The sequence below is a fragment of the Ceratotherium simum genome, chromosome 8 (genome assembly GCF_057802395.1).
Source record: "Ceratotherium simum simum isolate JZ-2026a chromosome 8, ASM5780239v1, whole genome shotgun sequence".
In the NCBI taxonomy this organism is placed as follows: domain Eukaryota; kingdom Metazoa; phylum Chordata; class Mammalia; order Perissodactyla; family Rhinocerotidae; genus Ceratotherium; species Ceratotherium simum.
In genome coordinates, this window is record NC_141907.1 from 84069494 (window position 1) to 84091225 (window position 21732).

The 21732-nt window shown below is 42.0% G+C and overlaps 1 protein-coding gene across 2 annotated transcripts in view; it reads right to left on the reverse strand.

Moving 5' to 3' along the window:
- Positions 1-21497, reverse strand: part of PPP3CA (protein phosphatase 3 catalytic subunit alpha) — a 320879-nt gene extending 299382 nt beyond the window's left edge. Inside the window, exon 1 of one of the 2 annotated variants that reach the window (XM_004431001.3) lies at positions 20901-21495. In XM_004431001.3, the coding sequence (XP_004431058.1) occupies positions 20901-20958 (58 nt within the window). In that variant the 5' untranslated portion in view covers positions 20959-21495. Of the gene's footprint in view, positions 1-20900 lie in introns of both variants that reach the window. The other variant, XM_087434642.1, reaches the window with a different exon arrangement.
- Between the last annotated feature and the right edge of the window lie 235 nt (positions 21498-21732).

Here is a 21732-nt window from a genome sequence, read left to right on the forward strand (position 1 = left end):
TCACCATCTGTGAAATACAGGCACTGGGCTAAAATGTCATCTTTAGGTCCCCGGAAGCATCCCTATTTGATGATTCCAATATTCGGTGCCTCCAGGCCTACCGTGCTTGCCTCCTCATCTGTCAGCCACATTTCCTCTATGTCTAAAGCCATTCCTCAAATGAAACCAAACTATAAAATGCTACTAATCTAATGAATAGCTTTAAAATTACTCAAAGGTGCTACTACAGGGCTTTGGGGAAAGCAATAATTTTAAAGACTAACATTTGAATTTCTTCAGTGCCTCTCATTCAAGGAACATAAAGTACTTCCACAAACTCAGGTTAACTGTGCCCGTGTGGTAGTGTTACTCATCCCACTTCAGTCAAGGCTGGACTGACAAACCCATTTACCCAAAGGGACGAGGAATAAATGGAGTCAGAATCTCTGTCTAAACATCTCGTGTCCCTGCTCTAACCAGGGACCCAAATTACCCTGAACAAAAATCCTTTTTTAAACTAAAGAATCTCTCAAATAGTAAAACCATTAGGTTGAGTCTGTGTGTTCATATATAAGCCACCTTTTCTCTCTGAGGTAGGGAATATTTAATAACAGTAATACTATCAGCAAATACCTACCTAGCACTTAGTGTATGCCAGGCATTCTTCTAAGTGCTTTACACACAGATTAATTCATTGAATTGCCACAACTCTACAGGTAGGTGCTATTATTACCCTGTTTTACAGAGTTAAAAAAACAAAAACAAAAACAGAACAACTGAGGCACCTGATTAACTTGCCCCACCCCCACCCCACGGTCACACAGCAAAGCCAGGATTCAAGGCAGGGAGCTGGGCTGCAGAGCCCACGCGCTAACCACTCCACCATATGCAACTCAGGGGCTGGGCCACGGCTATCCATTTCTCTCCACTGTTCCATTCCCTTCTTCTACATGTTCACATGGCTGCGCTGACTAAGCACTCAGTAACTGCAGCTGAGTGAACAGAATATATGCCTGGAATTGAACTCACTGACCTCAAGGAAAGCAAATGTCCACGTACACATAGAAAAACAAACTAAGAACAAAATTAAAATACTTAGACTCCTATTCAGTGCAATCTCATGAATGTATTTAACGACTCCTAATCCAGTTTTTATCCATCTGGTATTCCATATCTCCCTGCCTCCCTCTGTATAAATCCTTCTTCACCTGAAGGAAAAAATGAAACAAAAAAATAGGCAATGAATTTTGGCGGCATTTTTATTCCCTAGTGCCAATGAAGAGTAAGAACAATGAGGAAGTCCAGTCTGCATAAAAGGGAATTACTGTCTACAGAGTTCTCAATGAATTACCATCACCAAAAAGATTAAGTGTAAGCCCAGAATTTCTTTCATCTTCCATTCTCATTTATATTGATAGCATCATTTTCAATACAGGATTTACAAGTTCAGGGGTAAGTAGCTGAAACAGAATGGAAAGATACTCTAGTCCTATTAAACCAGTACATTTTACAGCCTGGCTGAACTTAAGAATCACCTGGGAGACTTAAAAAAAAAAACCGATGCCAGGTCTAGAGAGTCGAATTTAATTGCTCAGGGCTAGGCGCTGGTAGCTGTGAACGTTTTCCAGGTGACTGGAATGTGCAGCCATGCTTGGGAGGCACTGTTGAAGTGCTACCCAGGGCTTCTCAAGCTTGAACATGCACCAAGATCGCCTGAGGAGCTTATTTAAAATGCAGATTCTGACTCAAAAGGTCTGGGGTATGGCCTGAGATTCTGTAGTTCTAACATGCTCCCAGGCAATGCCAATGCTGCTGGTCTATGGGCTACACTTTTGAGCAGCAGCCTTATATCCCTCCATTAACACATTATTATAACTAGTATTAAAGGTAAGAAGAGTGGAAAAGATATTACAATTTAAGGCAATGTAGAATATTTCACTTTTATGTAAACAGATACTTATTTTTAAAAAGAAACTTGAACCCCCAAGAAATGATTATAGAACACAGGGTTATTGTGAACTAAAAGAGTTAAGATGCACGATGCACGAGGGTGTGTTATAGCCCAGAATCAGTACTCAAGAAGTATTAGCTATTTCATTACTATTTCATTAATAAATTAGTAAATTATGACCACCCAGGTCAAGAAAACTGAATGTGGATACTGTATATATAACTTGCTTTCTAGAAAAATATGATCTCTACTGGTTTACAGTCTTCATATTATGTTCTCCTATAATACATTCTCTCCTATACTTAGAGCGTTTGGTATAGAGAGAAAATGTTTGCCCCAGAGTCTAAATTTGCACATTTGATAACATGATGTCTGGGATCTGCTTTATAATACTTCAGCAAAGAAAAAAGGAATAGATACAGCAAATGTAGTGAAACCTGACTATCTCGATGATTAACCTGTGGGATAGGTACATGGGGGTTAATTGTCCTCTTCACTCAGCTTCTATGTATGTTTGAAATTTTTCAAAATAATTTTTAAAAGCTCAGTTTTTGAATCTCAGCTTGACCACCAGTTAGCTCTGTGATTACAAATTATTTAATTTCTCTTATCCACAGACTACTCTTCAGTAGAACAAGTTTTCATATTAACCACCTCAAAAGGATTACCGTAGGGATTAAAGGAAACAGCATTTACAAAAATAACTCACACCAAACAGGTCACATCATAAATTTAATTTTAATCCAAATGGGTCCAATTTAAAAGAAGCAAAAAGAATGGTCAAGTGTTTCTAAAACAGAAACAGGTGGGTCTGTGAAGACTGAAGATGGTGTGCCCTCATCCTGCCATTTCAGCCCTTTCTATTGCCTTTCTTAACATTCCAGACCAGATTCCCCCAGAAACAGCAACAAGTAGCATATAATGAATTCTCTAGAAAGCCACATCCTGGGATAAATGCACAAAAGGTTTCTTGCATGACAACACAAAACAACTATGGGTGACCTACAGACAAACACCACTTCCAGCTGATATACTATTGCCCGGACTACAGGTAACAGCTTCTCTTCCCACTCGCTCCCCTCACTATGAACCTCTCTGAACAGTAGCTGGGGACAGCAGTTCAGAAAAAAGTAATGTCTTGGATACATGCCACATAACCAAAAGCAAAATATCACTTCTGGTGCTCTCTCTTCAAAGGACAGAAGTTCAAATAAGAACAGATGGTACCTTTATTATCTGTAACATAACAATAACATAATTATATAAACATTTAAAAATATATGTTATTAGAGACAATTCCATCATTCCAGAAATAAATCACTCACAAAGCCTCATAGTTGGAAACCTTGCACAGAAGGAAAGTGCACAATTTCATAATACACAGTTTAGCATAAGAGTGAAAGGGAAAAATTACCAAAACTAGTGGATGTACAGAAAAAAAGAAAATGTGCATAAATTGTTACGAATATGTAGGAGCAATGGCACACTGCATCTCACTTATGTCTGTTCTAACTGAAGTCTAATCAAATGTTGTGACTGAATGGGACTCCAAGGGCATACATCTGTTCCATTAGAAAAAATTCTAAAACCTAGAATGTACTACAAATATGCCAGCCTCCCTCATTAGTTCAAGAAAGAGCAAAAACAGTGAAGTGACTTCAGAAGCTGTATTTATTAGGGGAATTCTTGAAAGACACACTCTCCATGCTAATCTTTTGCTTTACAATTTCACTCTTAGGACACAAGTTATTGCCACATTTTAGAAACGGTGTCCGAGCACGTCTCCCACGTATTTCTCATAAGTTCACACATGGAACGAATGGAATACTTAGTCACTGGTTATTGCACTTAGATATTCCTATCTGAATACACACTTACCTGATATTTTTTCCTATACTAATAACATGCAAATTATCTATGTGTGCAATAGTAAACACGAGGCATAATCATATCTCAGTATCAATTTCCTTAAAAGGTAAAGCTTATTTCAGGCAAGGTCTGGATCAAGGATTAAAATAAACACAAACAGGAGGAAAGTTGCAATGTATATTTTGTCTTTTCAGGCCATGAAATACTTTACATTTGTATACATATACATAAATTAACAAAACAGGAACTGTCAAGAAAACACCCTAGTTGTACTCCTATTTAAGAATTAAAGTTATTCAAACTTTTTCTTCTGTGTCAGTGAACACCTTTAAACCACCACCAAAAAAACATCATATTTGAAGTCCAAGGTTCACAAAAATGTTACAAGGGGAAAAAAAGAAAGGAAAAGGAAATACGAACCCAAGCTGATGCCAGCAGAGAAGAGTTTCATGCACAGAGGTATTAACCACAAAGAAAGGAAAGCCCGAGCCCCGAGGATGAAAGTGGGGTCCCGGAACGTACCGACTTGGGGCTCAGGCTGAGGGCCAGCCCCGCTCCACCGGAGCCTCTGACTCACAACTCCTGCACCCCCAGGGCCTCCCCAAGTCGAGTAGACCAGGTTCAGCGGGACCAGAAGTGTGTTGAGCAATCATGTAAACAAAGAAATAAATTTCTCTAATCACCTGCCCACAAGAAGTATTAAAATTCTGAATCTGAATCATCACCCTTTTCTTTTAGATAATCAGAACATCAGTTTAAAAGTGCAACTAGGCTGGTCCTAAACATTCGTCTTAGCACGGCATAGTTACAAGCAGTAAGTGAAAAATTCTGATCTCAAAACAATTCACATTTGCATCTAAAATGTTACGATGAAACCACATAACTCCCTCCTCAAAATGTTTCATGTGACGTCTCCTTGAAGTGGCTTTCACTTTAGCTATGTGTGGCTTCCTTTATTTGCTTTAGTGACAAAAATATGAAAATGAATATAAAAAAGCAGTCTCTAAAACAAAGGCCAACAGTATACACAAGAGCCAGCACTAGGATTTTTTTTTCAGTTTTAACCTAGAGGAAAAATTCAAGGTCCAATAAAAATACCTTCTTTATGTAACTCATAGTTAGCACTTCTTTTTCGTTTTAGATTAGTTTTCAAGCGCTGCTACGTGAGGTCAGCAATGCCCAGCAGCGCCTAGCTCACAGCCAGTCTCCCTGCTTGTGAGCCTCAGCTACAGACTTCTAAAAAGGAAGCACAAACACTTGCCCCAAAAAGTGCTAGATTTTACTCCCACAGAAAAGTCCAAGGATGTTCCACTAAAATGTTGTCCAGCAGCAACAATATTTCTGATAAAAACAAATCCCCAATAAACTCTACTTTTTTTTTTTTTTTTGCAAAGATCAGGCACATGCGTGGTGATAGACTGTAATTAGTCTTTGGGTGGTGAACATGATGTAATCTACACAGAAATCGAAATATAATGATGTACACAAGTCCACTTCCTATCAATCCATTGATACTACCTAAGGATTTGGCCTGGCGTGCACGTCAACTTAGTGTTAGGTGGTGACAGTCCAGCATCTGGAGTCCAAACGTCTGTTCCACCACCCACACGCTGTGTGACCTCGGACAGTCGATGACCCTCCCCAGCCTCAGAGTTGCTGGAAGGATAAAATCAGGTGATACGTGCGCAGGGCACAGACATTAATGTTACTAACATTTTTAGAACAGAAAGCTCAAAAAAAATATCAAGGCACTTTACTATTTATTTAGTTAGTTTGAGCAAGATCCTATGGAGAAGTAAAGCAGCTGACAAGTTAACGAAGTATTCTCTTTAAATGTAATCGTGAAATAATGCATTACAAAACATAAGCCAGTAATATAAAATACCAACTCTCTAATCATTATCCCTGGAAAATTCATTTCTTCCACTCCCTGAAATGAAAAAAGATTAAAATAAATCTCAGGGTAGGCAAAGGCATTGAAGATTTTTAGAAAATGTATCATTCCCAAGTAGAGCTATAGGAAAATACACCAATCAGGTAAGGAAAAGATCAAGGACAATTACTCAAGCACCTCCCTTTTTTCCTACAGAGGCCACAGCTTCTTATTAACACAGGTGGGATTTTTCCCCATGTTACAGATGCAGAACCTAAACTAAAGGTTTGTGAACTCACTCATCCAAATTGACTGGCTCTAAAAATTCATTTGGTTGCCAGGCTCAGGTAAAGGCCTGTGCAGATCTACTAAGGACATAAATTGGGGCAAATAAATAAAGGGAAGAGGTAAAAGAATCCAGAGATTTAAAATAAAAGATCTAAAAAACTAGGAGCAGATGACAGCGTAAGCAAGATTAAATCAAACTGAGGTGTTACTTTAAATTTGTGCTTAGAATTATATAAAATAATTACAAAATCCAGAGTGAAAGAGACCTGGCTTATGGTTTTACATGAAAATACCTACAGAGGGGGATGAGGAGGTCAGATATTCCAAGAGTCAAGGGTACTATAAAAAGAATTCAACTTGGGCTACATTAATAAAAAGCATGATACTGGAGGGGGAAAAAAAGGAAGTACTAATATCATTAAGTTTTTGTGATGAATAGGTATCTTTTCCACCAATTCTGTTTGCTGCGGGGGGCATGATTAGTTAGTTATGTGCCAGGCATCATGCTGAGCACTGGGGAGATGAAGTGGATAAGGCCTTGCCCTGGATGATTTCACAGTTACAGAGAAACTGTATTGTGCTTATTTGTGATACACTGTATGTACAAAGTATAAGAAGTAGCGCAGACAGCTATACCTGAGGGCTCAGCGTTTTACCCAGAAGACAGACACAATAATGAGCTGGAGTGTTCCATGCAGAGGTAAAGCAAATACAAAGCCTGCAAGGTATGGTTGGGATTTTTAAGAAGTTCAGTTTAGTTCAATCAACTTTATATAGACCAAACACAGATAAGCATTCAGAATACACATATGAATAAAAAATGTTCTCCCTGTTCTCAAGAACTTACATCATAATAAATTGGAGAGACTTAAATTCAGTACAATGTGACATACACTATATTATAAATATTTTCAAAATTCATGCAGTAAGGGTCAAATTCCACAACATCTGAAGAGTTCCTACAAATCAGTAAGAAAAAAAATCAACCACCAGACATGGGATTAGTATAATCAGATGTTCATTTTAAAATGATCACTCTAGTGACAATGTGGGAAAATTCATGTATAAGAGGGGACAAGTTTGAAAACAAAGAGACTAATGTTGGGAGGCTACTGCAGCACTAGATGAAGAATTTAAAAGACCTGAACTGAATGACAGGTTTAATTAACTGATGGATGGAGGTAACATCACCCAGTAGGAAACACAGGAGAAAAGCACCTCACTTTATTTTCACCATACCCATCAACAGCAACTGCTGTAAATAGGGTTTCAGAGAAAGCTCCAGAGAAAAGACGAGGTTGCAAACACAGGTGTGTTAGTCAGCCTATAAGCAGTAGTCAATCCTATGAGTGTAAGGAGATGAAACTGCCCGGAAGAATTTGTAAGGGGATAAAGGAACATCAAGACGTAGGATTCAGTCAAGAGGAGGTGGCAAACAAGTCAGAGAAAGAGGAAATCCATGCAAGACAGTGAGAACAACGTTTCAAGAAGAAAGAGATGGCCCCTCATGTCAAATATCACAGAAGCCAGCAACTAGACAGTTGCTGGTGACCTTTGCCAAACTGTCTCACAGGAATGGCAGAGGCTCCCAAACTACAGTGATTTGACAGTGAGTAGAAGGTGAGGAAGTGTATATATTAATCCAGGTTACTTCCAGAAGCAGAAAGCTTTGCTTTCAAAGGAGCTGTCCAACAATTAAAAAACAATACCTAACCTGTATCGAGGACTCTTTTTGAGCAGGCAGTAGGCCAGGCATTTCACATACAATTTGTCTTATGGCTACAACAACCTTGCAAAATTAGTATTATCATTTCCACTTTTCAGTAAGACAAAATGGGTTCCGGGTGCTTACATGACTTCCCCATGCACACACAGCAGGCACACAGAGAAAGCAGGATTTAAGTGCAGGTTTTGTCAAACTGCAAACCACTGTTCCTTCACACTCGGATGCTGCCTCCCTATCACTGGAAACACTTGGAGGAGTCGCAGGGAGGCTTATTAACCATTTAACAAGAAGGTCTTTTTTTTTTGGAAGACAGTTCAACTAGTTGACTTTTAAAGCTTCTCCCACATTCAATAGCCCAGGATTCTATCTCATACACCTTGCTGGCAGGTGAGCTACAATAGCTACAGAATTCCAGGTATCACTGGTATCACGCCTTTTGCAGCACCTTTTATGACATCTTCATTTAAAAATAAGCCCACATCCTAACAATGTGCCTATATATACTATACACAGAGAAAATTAATAGTGGTTCCATTTATTTTTGCCAAAAAAATGAAAAACAGTCTATGAAAACAGTTAACCACTCCCTTTTCTGTACTCCACAGCATGCTGCATCTTCTGCTATTAAAATAATTACAACTTATATTGCGATTTGCTTTCGCACCCCCAATGCTGGACAGTAACCTTCGGAGATTGCCTACTTTATTTTAAGCCTCTAGAACACAGCCCAGAGCCAGGCAAGCAGACAGCACTAAACTCTGATGCACGCATGGACAGGATGGAAGGATGGATGGGTAGATGGATGGTTTGGTAAGTGAAGGAAAGAGTATTTTTTCAACAGCCATTTTACACTCAATAATGGATTATTTAATCTATTTACCAACTGGGATATTACAATTATATCACGCTTGAGGGGAGCAGTATGGAAATTGAGTGATACTTACAAGAGGTACGGGATATGGATTTAAAAAGAGACACGAAACTTCACTCTCAAAAAGGCTCCTGAAATACAGGATTTTTCCTGGATTCAGTATCACCCAAAGGTAAAAAAGTTTAGTCGATTCACCATTTTTTAAAGATCAGTTACTTTTGAAACTTCTTTCAAAGAAGGCCAATCTTATCCTAAATAAATAACTAATGATGGAATTTTAGGCACGGCCCCTGGGAGACGTCTGAGGCCAGAAAACTTCATGGCATACTTTGAAATCTCCCCAGAGGTGCCAATCTGTATGTCTCAAGATCCAGTCAATCCACAGATCTGGCTGGCAAAGGCGTATTCCCTACTCAGAGGCCTCTGCCTTTTTTTCTATCAAGATGCACATGACATGACATTCACTTGCACAAAACACTAGTGTGAGTGAATCCAGACTCGAATAGACTATCCCCAAAAATGTTCAGCGAAATAAAGCAAACACTGCCACAGATTACAAGAACGTATAGTTCCCACTGCAATGAAAGGCCTGTGGGTCAGATGGAGAAGACCGCAAGCTCTGCCAGACACCCACCACGAAAGCTCAACTCCACCCCATCCTCTCCCGCGTGAGAACACGCATCAGAACGCACGCGCAAGCAACATTTGACGGTTGAACTTGAATCCACCCTAGTTTACATACAGATATTTTAAAATAAGTCATTTGCAAACTTCTGTAGGTTGTTATCAGTAGCTGTTAATACTGCACAGCTGAGTGTAACACAGAACCGTGTTGTGACACCATAGCTGGAAGTCACTGGCTTCTTTTAGGCCTCAGTGAAACTCAAACTAGTTATCCAATTACAATATGAACTCACCGGGTTAGCCACATTCCATGGCCTTATGAGCTGTTCATCAGCCTTCAAAGACCAGGTGTCAGAAGCAAGAGCAGGCAGAGGGGGCAGGCTGGGCTCTGGTCAAGTGGGGTGCCTTCTGAGCTGCCTTCCTGGTGGGATTTGAAAAGTGAACAAGGGACTTGGCCTGTCCTCAATGACCCCCGTACCTCCACCATGGTGTCATGCTATTATGCTGTCTTTATTACTTGCCTGTACTACCAATAAAAGCAAGCAAAATGAAAGCAACGCCTCTAGAAAGTCACTTAAAATGTATCTGTTATCCAGGTTTTCTGGAAAGCTCCCCCTTATAGAGCAGATTACATATTTCACACCTTAGAACTGCAGGGGGACTGGGAGAAGATACAATTAAAGGGAATTTCATTAGGAGGGGCATGAGGAGCAAGCTTCATGACGGTGACAGTCCTCATCCAGCCAAGTGACATCACGGGAGAGATGCTGGACTGGGCCTGCCAGTGAAGGACCTGCTTTCCAGGAAGTTTAAAGGTTAGCATCAGGACACAGGATGGCAAGGCACAGTACTGATGCAACCAAGCCCAAGGTGCTGGAGGTTCCATGGGGGCAGGTGAGCCAGAGTGAACCTGCGCTCACTTCTCCATCTTCAAGAGACCCTAACAACCTAAAATGGTTTTAAAGGAAGGCTACTGGGATGGGGAAGGACCCATAAAACCACGACATGTGGGGAACAGCTAGAAGACTTAAGAACAGGAAAGCAGTTTTTACTATTATGGAATCTCTCATGGAAGACACATAAGGCTAAGGCTCATTTTATGGAACTCCATAGCGCAATGCTAGAACAAAGGATGTGAACATTGAGGTCAAACATAAGGAAACATTCTGGCAAGCAGAAATGGCCAGGACAGAGCAGGAGGTCTTAGGAAACAGGGAGCTCCTCCTCACGAGATGTGTTCACACAGCAGTGGGATTGCCACCCATCAAGGAGGCTGGACAGGGCGTTCACAGTGGGGATGGCCTGAGCTAGACTTCTGATGCACCCTCCAATTCTAAGGGTCTGATTTGGTTTTTTGCTCAGCCTCAGACATGAGCAACGGTAACAGATGAAAGGTTACCCACATCTCCCAGGCCCTCTCCCCAGGACATCATCAGAGGACTGGCTCTGGGCCACATGGCCACACTTCCAAGGTTTCTTCCAACTTCAAATTACGTAATTTTAGATTTAGATCACATTTATAACCCAAATAAATGAGACTCACTTCTTCTCTCCATTCAAAACATCCCCATAATCCATTCCCATGTTAAATGTCCTTGACTGGTTAAAAAAAAAAAAACCCACCAAATCCATGATGCTTCCAAACAGCATTTTCTCTCCTTCAGTTGATAGTGGTGAACACCTGAGTGTGATCCACTGCAGAAAGAGACTTTTGCAATACTTGAAATCTATAGTTAAATCACCAGTCAACCTCTTCTTATTCAGACTGAATCATCTCTCAGATCCTGTCACAATTTTAAGTCCTTTAATCACTCAGGGGGGAACTTTTTTTTTAACATACTCCAAATTTTCCACATCTGTTTCTGGAAATGCATGTGGAATGAGACAGAGTACTCAAGTAGAATTCTGACCAGAGGTGAGGGCAACAGAGAGATTCCCTCCAAGCTGCTGAAGGCAAACTGGCAGAAGTTGACAATGATGAGATTTTTTGTAGGAAACTACAGTTTCCCTAAACTCCTCTGAAAGAAAAGTATTTCTACACTAGCGGGACAGATTAAATCCTGGCCCATAAACCAGAGCTTGGAAAGCCCCGGCCGGCCTCCTTTAATGGTGGCCATACAACCAAGTCTGGGATAGTGCAGGTCCAGTGGTCCCCTGTAAGAACCGGGCTGAGAGCAGGTGCCTCGCTATACTGCCCCCCCACCTCGTTGAAGTGGATCCCAGGGCTGAGTCTTCTAAAAACATTCACCACGAAGACATGCCATCAAGAGAGCTGACTCACAAGCAGCCTGTACTCATGTGATTAGCCTGAAGATCTCTGATCTGGGCCTGCAGTATGTTTTACATCTCTGTTTTGATTCCTAAATGTATTACCTTTATTCATTTGCATTTGTGCATTTCTCTAAGTAAGCAATGTAACTGTGATGTCAAATCCGGGCCTCCCAGATGCTTGTCACAACAGCTGTCTCCCAACCTGGTACCATCACCAGTCCTCCTGAGGAAAAAACCACCACCCACCTTTGAGAAAATCGACCTGTATGCCCTTTGACTGACACAGAGCCACTGAAAACCAAGCACCCCCTGGGTAAGGAAGCCACTCCTCCAGTTATGCTTCTGCAGGCCGGCTACTGGGCAAAAAGCATATGATCCCAATTAATGACACAGAGCATTTCAAAAACTCATGTGAAAAAACCCTTCTACAGGACTGGCACCTACAAATCAAGACATTCATCAGATGTTTGTGGGGTACCCATGATCTAAGATCCACAAAACTTGAAAAAGAACTCTATCATTTAGAAATTTAAATTCCTCTTATCCTCTTATCCTTTATCTGTTATTTCATGCATTTAACAACCATGTATCAAATGCCTATTCCATAGTAGAAACTGTGCTAGGGCTAAAGACAAAAGGTAAATGGAACCAGGCCCCCTTCCCCTGGACTCTCCACTTCCTGCGGAGGAGAGGCAGACAGGTAAAGAAATTGTCACAGAACATGCTGTATTCAAGGTGTCCTCTGTAAGAAGGAAGAGGCTGAGTCCCTTTACTCCAGCTGGAGATATCAGGAGATGTGGATCCCAGGGGAGGTGACATTTGAACAGAAGCTTGAATGATGAGAATTAAATGATAAGATCTGTTATCACGCAAGTAATCAGACCCACACAGAGAAAGTATACACATACTTTATTAGCACTGAATATGCAAAACAGACCAAAAATGCCAGTTTAATAATAAAAAAATTTTTAATTCCTTTGTAAAAAGCAAAAAAAATAACTCAAATTTGAAGTCCTGACTCAGGTTCTGTCATTTTAAGAGAATGTACTGTGCTTTTAATTTAATTTGATAAAATGGCATAGCCTACAAGATGCTTAAAAACAAATGTCAATGGATGGCTTAAAGCCCACTTAGGAGACTATAAGGAGTCAGCACAGTTGGTGCCACTTAACTTCTCACAGCCCGTGTATCTTCCCACTGGATAGCATCCAATGACATTTTGGGGGCCAGCGAAGGGCAGGAGGTTACATTGGAGAAGGCTACATTTCTGGATTACAAAAGCATTACAGAAAATGATAAATTGAGATGTAAACAAAGGAAGAGGGTTTTGTTTGGTTTGGTTTTGTTTTCATGAAATTTGCCAGGTCATTTTCTCTTCAAGTCCCAGTCTGGACAATAATTAAAATATATAAATCACCCAACAAAGCAAACACTGAATGATTAACATATCTTTTCTCATTTGTCAAAAACTGACCAGCCTAAGTGGAAATACAACAAAAACTGAAAGAAAGCTTTCAAGTTCAAGCTAATATGCTAAGTTGAAAAGGATTTAGCCTTTTAAACTCAGGTGGCATAAAGCCAGTCCAAATGACCAAACAACAGAACTGCCGTCAATCTAATTGTGTCACCTTATTAATGCCTCCTTCTCATACTCCATTCTCTGATATGGCTGGAGAAGAAAGCATTCCAATTAACCAGTCACCATACAGACCCATTTACAAAGAATCAGAACTTAACATAATGTACTCAAAATAAACATAACTTGTTTCCATTTATTGTTTCAGGAGTCATGTGAGAACTGCAACGCCCACATTATTCAACAAGAATCTATTCACTGCATAATAATCAAGGCATTAAGATAGGCACCACTGACTCAACGACCATATTTTTCAAACTAAAACTGTGAATACACATATTAACAAATAATTTTATGTAACTTCCAAGTATATGCAGCAACCTGGGAGCCATAGTTTAAACAGTGACATACTAGAATTTCCAAAACATTCCAATGCTACACAAAGACAACCAAACATTTTAAGTCAGAAGTAGTAGCTCCTCGCAAAAAAAGAAAAACTGGAGCTATACAGTCACTGTAGAAAGAGACTCTTTAAGTCTTAGAATCTTAGAGCTGATGGGAATTTTTTTAAAATTTAGCTCCATATGAATAAAACTCTTTGAACATCAACCATCATTCTGGTGTCATCACCACAGAAAGTGCCTGAGGCTTGGGCCGGCTCCGTGGCTTAGCGGTTAAGTGCGCGCACTCTGATGCTGGCGGCCCGGGCCCGGATCCCGGGAGCGCCCCGAGGCACCACTTCTCCGTCCAACGCGAGGCCGAGTCCCACGTACAGCAACTAGAAGGATGTGAACCTATGGCATACAACTATCTACTGGGGCTTTGGGGGGGAAAAAATGAATAAATAAAATCTTTAAAAAAAAAAAAAAAAGAAAGTGCCTGAGGCTGACAGACAACGTAAGGTGCTGTGGACATAAACCTCTGACATCTCCTTGTTTGCTTTGCTCTTCTGCAGACGCGTGCAGAATTTCCAGTTGCAAGGGATAGAAGTTCATAGAAGTCAGACAGACCATCTTTTAAAAGAGTTGTAATATACTTTACTGTGAGGCAAAAGCATGGATTAGGGGAAGCAAAAAACCAAAAACGGGCCGGCCCGGTGGCGGAGCAGTTAAGTTCGCACGCTTTGGCGGCCCGGGGTTCACAGGTTCAGATCCCAGGCGTGGCCCTATGCACCGCTTATCAAGCCGTGCCTGTGGAGGCATCCCACATATAAAGTAGAGGAAGATGGGCACGGATGTTAGCCCAGGGCCAATCTTCCTCAGCAAAAAGAGGAGTATTGGCAACAGATTTTAGCTCAGGGCTAAGCTTCCACACCAAAAAAAAAAAAAAAAAAGAGAGAGAGAGAGAAAAAGCAAAGAAAAACAAAATTCTATTCCTCTCTAGGATGGTCTCAAAAAGGAATAAATCTAATTCCAAAAACAAAGCATTTTAATAACTGATTACTGCTTCCTTAGTCAGGGTTTGTATTTTTTAAACATCTAAGGCTTCAGCTACCTGAGTGTACATTTATGAAATGGATGTGAGATCCCAGCAACAGGTCTAGGTCCACAAGCTGACAGTCCCTCTTATTTAAGCCACCATTCAGAACACCTAACCATGGAGGAATATGAAATTTTTTATTTTACTTCTTACATGAAATATAATTGATGGCTTATCAATGAAGACGGCCTTATGAATACAGAAGATGGAAATATTACAAAATAAAATCGGTTAAAAATGCTGAAAATGTTCAGACTACTGAAGACTCAGTTTACAGACCACAATCTTGTTTCAGTGCCTACATCATTCCCACCTGATGACTGTATTTTAGAAAAGGAATGGAACACCTAAGAAGCACTAGCTGATATTTTCTCTTGAGCTTTCTCCACAAATTCAAAAAATCCTCAAACCAGAGCAACAGCATAAGCTATTATCTGTAGTTCAGACAAAGAGACCTACCATAATACCTTTCAAAATACAAGTAAATAAAACTTAGCAGGAGAGTATGCTATTTCTATTTCTCTATATATATTTACATGAATAGAAAACAATGTTTAACAGTTTTCTTTTGGTAAACCTCACGCCAAGATCAAACCAGATTACAACATTTATCATGAGAATTTATATTTCTGCTAAGTACAGAGATATAAAAGCTTCTCCTAACAAAACTGTTTTATATAGCTAGTAATTCAGTAAAGCAAAATTCGAAACAAAATGTGATACCTTAAATATATCAAAAGAAGTGACAGTTTCAAACAGATTTTCAAGAGAAGAGCATCTCTGCTAAAGGAAAGATTTTGCTTACACTTGGCTGCATTCTAGTCCCACCCGTGACTGACCATTCTAACTACTGCCTCCTTTTCTTCATCTATAAAATGAGTGTCACCATAAGCCACTGTTGTGGACACAAAGTATTCATCGATTTCAAGATTAATGGTTCTGACTATTCTTGAGTGACCCTGAAAATACATGAACATGTTGTCACTTGTAATTCTATGTCAGCAGTGACTGAATTGCCATTCCCAAGCGATAGGACCAAGTGTAACGACTCCGGCTCTCAAATCCCATTTGATGATCCTCTGGTTCTCACAAGTGAGTAGTGAGTACAATGATTACCCTTTCATGTATGGGGAAAGTAGCGTGTGACATTACGATATATAACAGTGGAATTATAGCAAGTTAGAATTCAAAATCTCACTATATTTCTCTTGAATATCAAGAGAATGTTACACCAGAAAGTTACTGAAAAAACTGACAAAATGGTCTTTTATTATTTATCAAAGTTTCATATTATGAATCATCATCATTCTTTCTAGTTCTGGAAGTATGCAATAGTTTCACAAAACTTTCAAAATGGTAATTTAACTGTATTTGCTAAAAGAAGAGAATGTCTAGAAAAATGCTGTTTTCCAATAAGGTCACTCTAAACGGATTCTTTATTTGGTTTCATAATTAGTTTCAACTTTACACATGGCTGACACAAAAAAGATAAGGAAAACATAAGAGGCCAATTATAAAAGGTATAAATGCACAGTTTATCAAAGTCATATTTCATATCTCTAAAATTACAATAAAAACAGGTCATAAAGAAACAAATAGATTTAAAAAGGCATATTTTTAAACTAATATAAACAAACGTTAGAGTAAACCTCTAACTAGATTCTAAGGTGTTACTTTTTTCACATTTTAACTGGGTGTCTTCAAATAGATTACTCATTTAAAGTAGAGGTTCTTCCCCACAGTTCCCCCAAAACTATTACTTTTTAAATGTTAATTCTTCTAATTGATGGCATTTTAAAGATTTTATTTATTTATTTTTCCCCCAAAGCCCCAGTACATAGTTGTGTGTCATAGCTGCACATCTTTCTAGTTGCTGTATGTGGGATGCGGCCTCAGCATGGCTGGAGGAGTGGTGCCTCGGTGCGCACCCGGGATCCGAACCCGGGCCGCCGGCAGCGGAGAGCACGCACTTAACCGCTAAGCCACGGGGCCGGCCCTGATGGCATTTTAGAATCACTGGAATTTCTCTGAATCCCAGTCTTAATTGTTGCCTTAAGCCTTAAGTTTACAAAATGTTTTGAAAACAATGCACTTGTGTTACATTTACTTTATAGTAGAAATCCTGAAAGGAAATATTAGTAAACAGATCAATCTAATTTGTAATTACAGCATTAATTCGCATGCTGTTCACTAAGTCCTAAAAAGAATTTGTTCTCTCAAGTATACTGACCATGCTCCAATCGTGCTGTGCATAGTACTAAAAACCAGATTAGCAGACCCCTTTCTCCACATCCAGCGCTGACATAAACTTCAGCATCAACAATGACGTTTAATCACTGTAAGTTTCAATTAATGACACTGAATTAACAAGGTTTTATTATACTCAAATGGAAAACCAGATACATGGAATAACTCAACTGATGGTAACAAGTCAGTAAAATAAATTCACAATGAGCTCTTCTTGACACACCACAAAGAAAAGGCATTATTTACTACACCATTTCAAGATCCAAACACCACTCTTATTACTGATGTAACATATTTTTGTTTCTTTTTAAGTAGTGTTACCAGTCTCATTAAGCTAGAAACACCGGTGGCTTGAATCCTTATTTACTTAATATTTTACTTAGCTACCACCTTCTCGCTTACATGTTCTTAGATATCCTTCCTGAATTTCCCTACATGTAGTTTGTCTACACAAACAGTATATAAATTGACAATACACAGGAAGACAGCTCCTTTTTTGCATTCCCTGCAGCCAAAAGCAACCTGACACAAAGCACTCGAGTTCCCCACCTAGAGTTTTTGAGAAATTCCCAGGAATTTATCCCTCTAAACAACCTGCCATGGTATCTAGAACTTCTACCATTAACATCAGCTTGCGTTAAGGTGAAACGCCCATTACAAAATATTTAGAGACGGGAACACAGGGAAGGGCAAGAGACGTAAGGAAGCAAGGCACTCATCACACAGTTTGATTTCCTCCAAGTATTTCACTGTCATGTAGCAAAATCCCATGGCCAGGAGGGAAGGCTAGGGCCAGACGAGGAGTTAAAGGCAGGGAGAAATGAAGAGAGGCCGAAGTTTGGACCGAGGCCTGTGGAGCACCACTGCAGAGAAAAACCAGACTATGGGGTGCATTGAGGGGAGGGGAATAGTTATTCTTCCATTTACGGCCCTAGGTCTTTTGTCTTACAGTTATGCAAGACTGCTTTAAAAGAAAATGTAAATGGATCAAATTATTCTGATTTCCAACAAATGGCATTACCAAGACATTTTCTCTGACTTTTTATGCTTTCTATTGTTTTTATCCAAGAACAGTGAAAAAGAAACAGCACCAATTTTGCTAAATAAAGTAACTTTTTTCTGAGGTAAACTAAATGAATGCTTTTCATCTCCAATGCTGTCATTCCCTTTCATTTTTAAGGTTTAGATAACTGATTAGGGTCTCTGAACATATTCTAGAAGAAACTGCAAGCCTGAAAAATTACATAGTTAGTTGAGAGACTTAAACTCAACCTACCTTTCTAAAGCTGCATTCTGGAAGCACAAACCAAGAAAGCCATCACATCATCATATTACTACAAACAAAACCACAAGCACAGCTTTATTTGTAAAGAGCAATTATTAGACAACAAAGGCCAGATCACACTAATGACAATGACTGTAAACAAACACCATGGCCTGCCATGGTAACGACCATCCAAATACTTCTCATTTCTGTACGTAAGCAAATACTACCTGTACTTTGTAAAAGGAGAGAAAGCTTAAAAAGCACAAAAATCTCCTGAAGGATACCTTTTCCTGCACTAAAGAACGAGTCAATTTCAGACCAGTGAAAGGAAGTTCTAACAAAATTTAGAGTAAAGTCATGTTTTCATGAACTATGTCTTGTCTAATTCCTGTAAAAATGAAAAATCATTTGTTAATCTCTTTTCCATTCACCATACATATACTTTCTACTCGTGTGTCTACATATCCAAGGGGAAGTGCTATTTCACAGAAGACTGACCATCAAAACAGATTATCACCTCAAATAACTAACTGTAAAAATCATACATATGACAAAATGTTGAATCCAATGTTTGATAAAGCCTTTTAAGCCAACAACATAAAGTTTATAAGAAAGCATAACAGAAATAGCAACAGTGTGTCCACCTTAAAATGAGAATTCATCAACAAACCTTTTTTCTATAAACAAAATTTACATTTAAAATTTCACATCAAGATCCCTATCAAAACAAATACAAAATTTATTTTTCCTATTTTGAGTATATTACCCACATTTGCAATTCAGTTCTGCAAAAACTAACGTAAACCAAATTTTTGGAATTATGGGTGGGTATGCATACTTATAATGAAAAATCATTTATAGTAATATATATAATACAGCATTGGAAGAAAGCAAGACAAAACAGCCATGGGATGGTTGAACGGGCTCTTGCACTTTAACTGGTAAAGACACCAAGCCAGAATGTATGAACAATTATTTTTACATTCTTCACTTGATAACAATTTTACATTTACTTTAAGAATCCACACTTTGTAATTTAAAACAGGGAACATAACCTTATGTGCACACATATGAGTGATTATTGCTGTCATCTGAATTGCAAGCTTTACATTAATTGTTTTGAAAATAGGTGATCTTAACATACAGATGGGGGTTACACCTAACCATCACACATTAGATAGATATTTGTTATTCTCTGATACTTCAGCAGAGTCTTAATTTTTGAAAATGTCAACAGAAGCCCTTAATGCAAAACATAGTTTTTCTGAATGACTCTGAATTCACTGTTTACATGAGGATCCATGCCTGCAGAAAGAATAGCTGTGCATCTGTAGTCCTATTTTGAGTCATTTTTGCAAAGATATTTCCTCCTTATTTTCATGGATCTATGAATACTGCACTGAAGCAGGAATGATTCTAATACAACCAAAACAAAAGAAGATATTTTATTCTTTCTTAAAAAAGAGAACACAATTTCCCCCATCATCACGAACACACACAAAACACACACACACGCATTACTTTAAAAACTGAGCAGACCTGACTGGAACCGATGAACAGTTCTGAGCCCCAGAAGAACTTACGATTCCTGGTCTTCAGGCTGCGGGGTTACTTCACCTAAGTGCTCATGGTGCAAATGACTTTATTGCCTCGCACTCTACTTGCAATCTCTGGCCACATCAGATAACTATCTCTGTTCTACATACAATAAACACATACACACACTCTCTCTCTCCCTCTACACCAGCCAGCGCTGTTTCCAATTTCAGAGGCCCGCTCCGCACCTAGCCCATGTCCATCCCTGCTTTGCTCCGCGTTCTGACCCCAGGAATGAGGAACGCTACTTAATCCTGGCTGATCTGCTCTGTTGTCTCATCCTTCCAGGATTCGTAGGATGCTTCCTCCCCCACCCAACAGGGAAGACGAGACGACTGCGGAGTCCCCCGTGCAACGGAGCAGGAGACCACTGCCTGTCCCCTTCCTCACCCCAGGCCCCCGGCTTCTCTTCGCCAGAAACCCCAGAGCCATCTCTGCCAAGGGTATGTGATCCGCGGCAGGGGAGAAGAGCCAGTATTAGGAATCAAACAGCCCGTTAACGAGGGGGTGCCGGAGGCCCGGAGGAGGCGAGGCTACCGCCGGGAGGCGTGCTCCAGCCGGGACCATTCAAGAGCGTGACAGGCCGGCGGGGGAGGCGGCGGGGGGAACTGCCTCCCGCGTCGGTCTCAGGCCTGCGGGGGAATCCCGGGGCGGGGGCGGGGGGCCCCGGGAGGCTCCCCGCCCCGCGCGCCCCCTCGCCGCCCCGGCCCCGCGCCCCAGGGAGCGCCCGGCTCCCCCACGCTCTCCCGCCCTCTCGCGAGTCCTGTGCAGGCCCTTCCAGGGCAGGGCGAGGCGGAGGGGGCGCCGCCGAGGGAACTGCTGCAATGGGGCGCCGAGAGAACCGTGCCCGAGCAAGGCAGTCGGTGGAAAGCCACGGCCACATAAAAATGCCACATTAATTTTTTTTCAGCCATAAATCACCCCTCCCTCTGCAAAAGAAAACCATAAACCCGATCCCATGCAAGCCTGCGAGCAGCCACCCACTTCCTATTTCTGTCACAGCAGCTACACCCTGCCAGCAACCACCCCCCGGGCGCCCCCTCCCGCCACCGCCACCCCCGCCGCCGCCTGCCCGCGGCTCAGCCATTTGCCAACTGACGCCCCCGTCAATAAAAATGCCCCAAGTGGGCAGGGTGGGAGGCGTGGGGGAAGGGGTTTCAGGGTTGCACAATATCCTAGAAGGTCGGCGGCTGGAGCAGGAGAACCCGGGCGGGGGAGGGGCAGCGAGCCGCCCAGGAGCCTGCGGCACCCGGTGCACCCGGCGGCCGCGGCGCGCCGCTTACCTTTCACCACCCTGTCGGTCGTCGACAACTTGGGATCAATTGCCTTGGGCTCGGACATCTCCAGCCGCCGGGGGACAGCGACGCGCTGCTCGTCCGTCCGACTGCACACCCCGACCGGACCGGCGGGCCAGACACTCAACGCCGCCGCCGCCGCCGCGCTGCACGCCGCTCGGCCGGAGCTCCGCGCTGTGAGCTGGCTTCAAAGTTGCTGCCTCTCCGCGCGTCCCCGCGCCGCCGCCGCCTCACTCCTCCGCCGCCGCCAGCCCCGCCGACTCCGCTCCGGGCTGCGCGTGTGTGCTGCTTATTTATTTATTTTCTGAGCACGCCTCTCGGTTCTTCTTTTATTCTCGGGGGAAGGGGGATGGGGAGGAGAAGCGCACACCGAGCACCCACCCTGGCACGGAGACCGGGCACCGCGGAATGGAGCCCCACGCGCGCACACTGCCGGGATTAAAGCCGATCACATGGGGAGGGCCGGGGGCGAGGGAGGAGAGGCAGGGCCGCGATGTCAGTGCCACCAGCCGCGCCTCGGCGTCCCCGGCGGCGGAAAGGCGGCCGCCGCTGCTGCTGCCGCTGCTTCCCCACACCCAGCGCCGCTGTCCGCGCCGCCGGAGACGTCCCGCGCCGCGCTCGCCGCGCTCCCCTCTGCCTCCCGCGCTCCTGCACTCACAGGCACCGCCGCGGAGCTCGGCAGACAGTCCCGGCGCAGCCTGCCCTCCGCCGCCTCCGCCGCCGCCGCCGCCTCCTCCCCTTCCTCCCGCCGGCCCCCGCCTCCCGCGCCCGGGCCGCCGCCTCCTCCCCGCGGAGCCCACCCGCTCCCGCCCCACGTCGG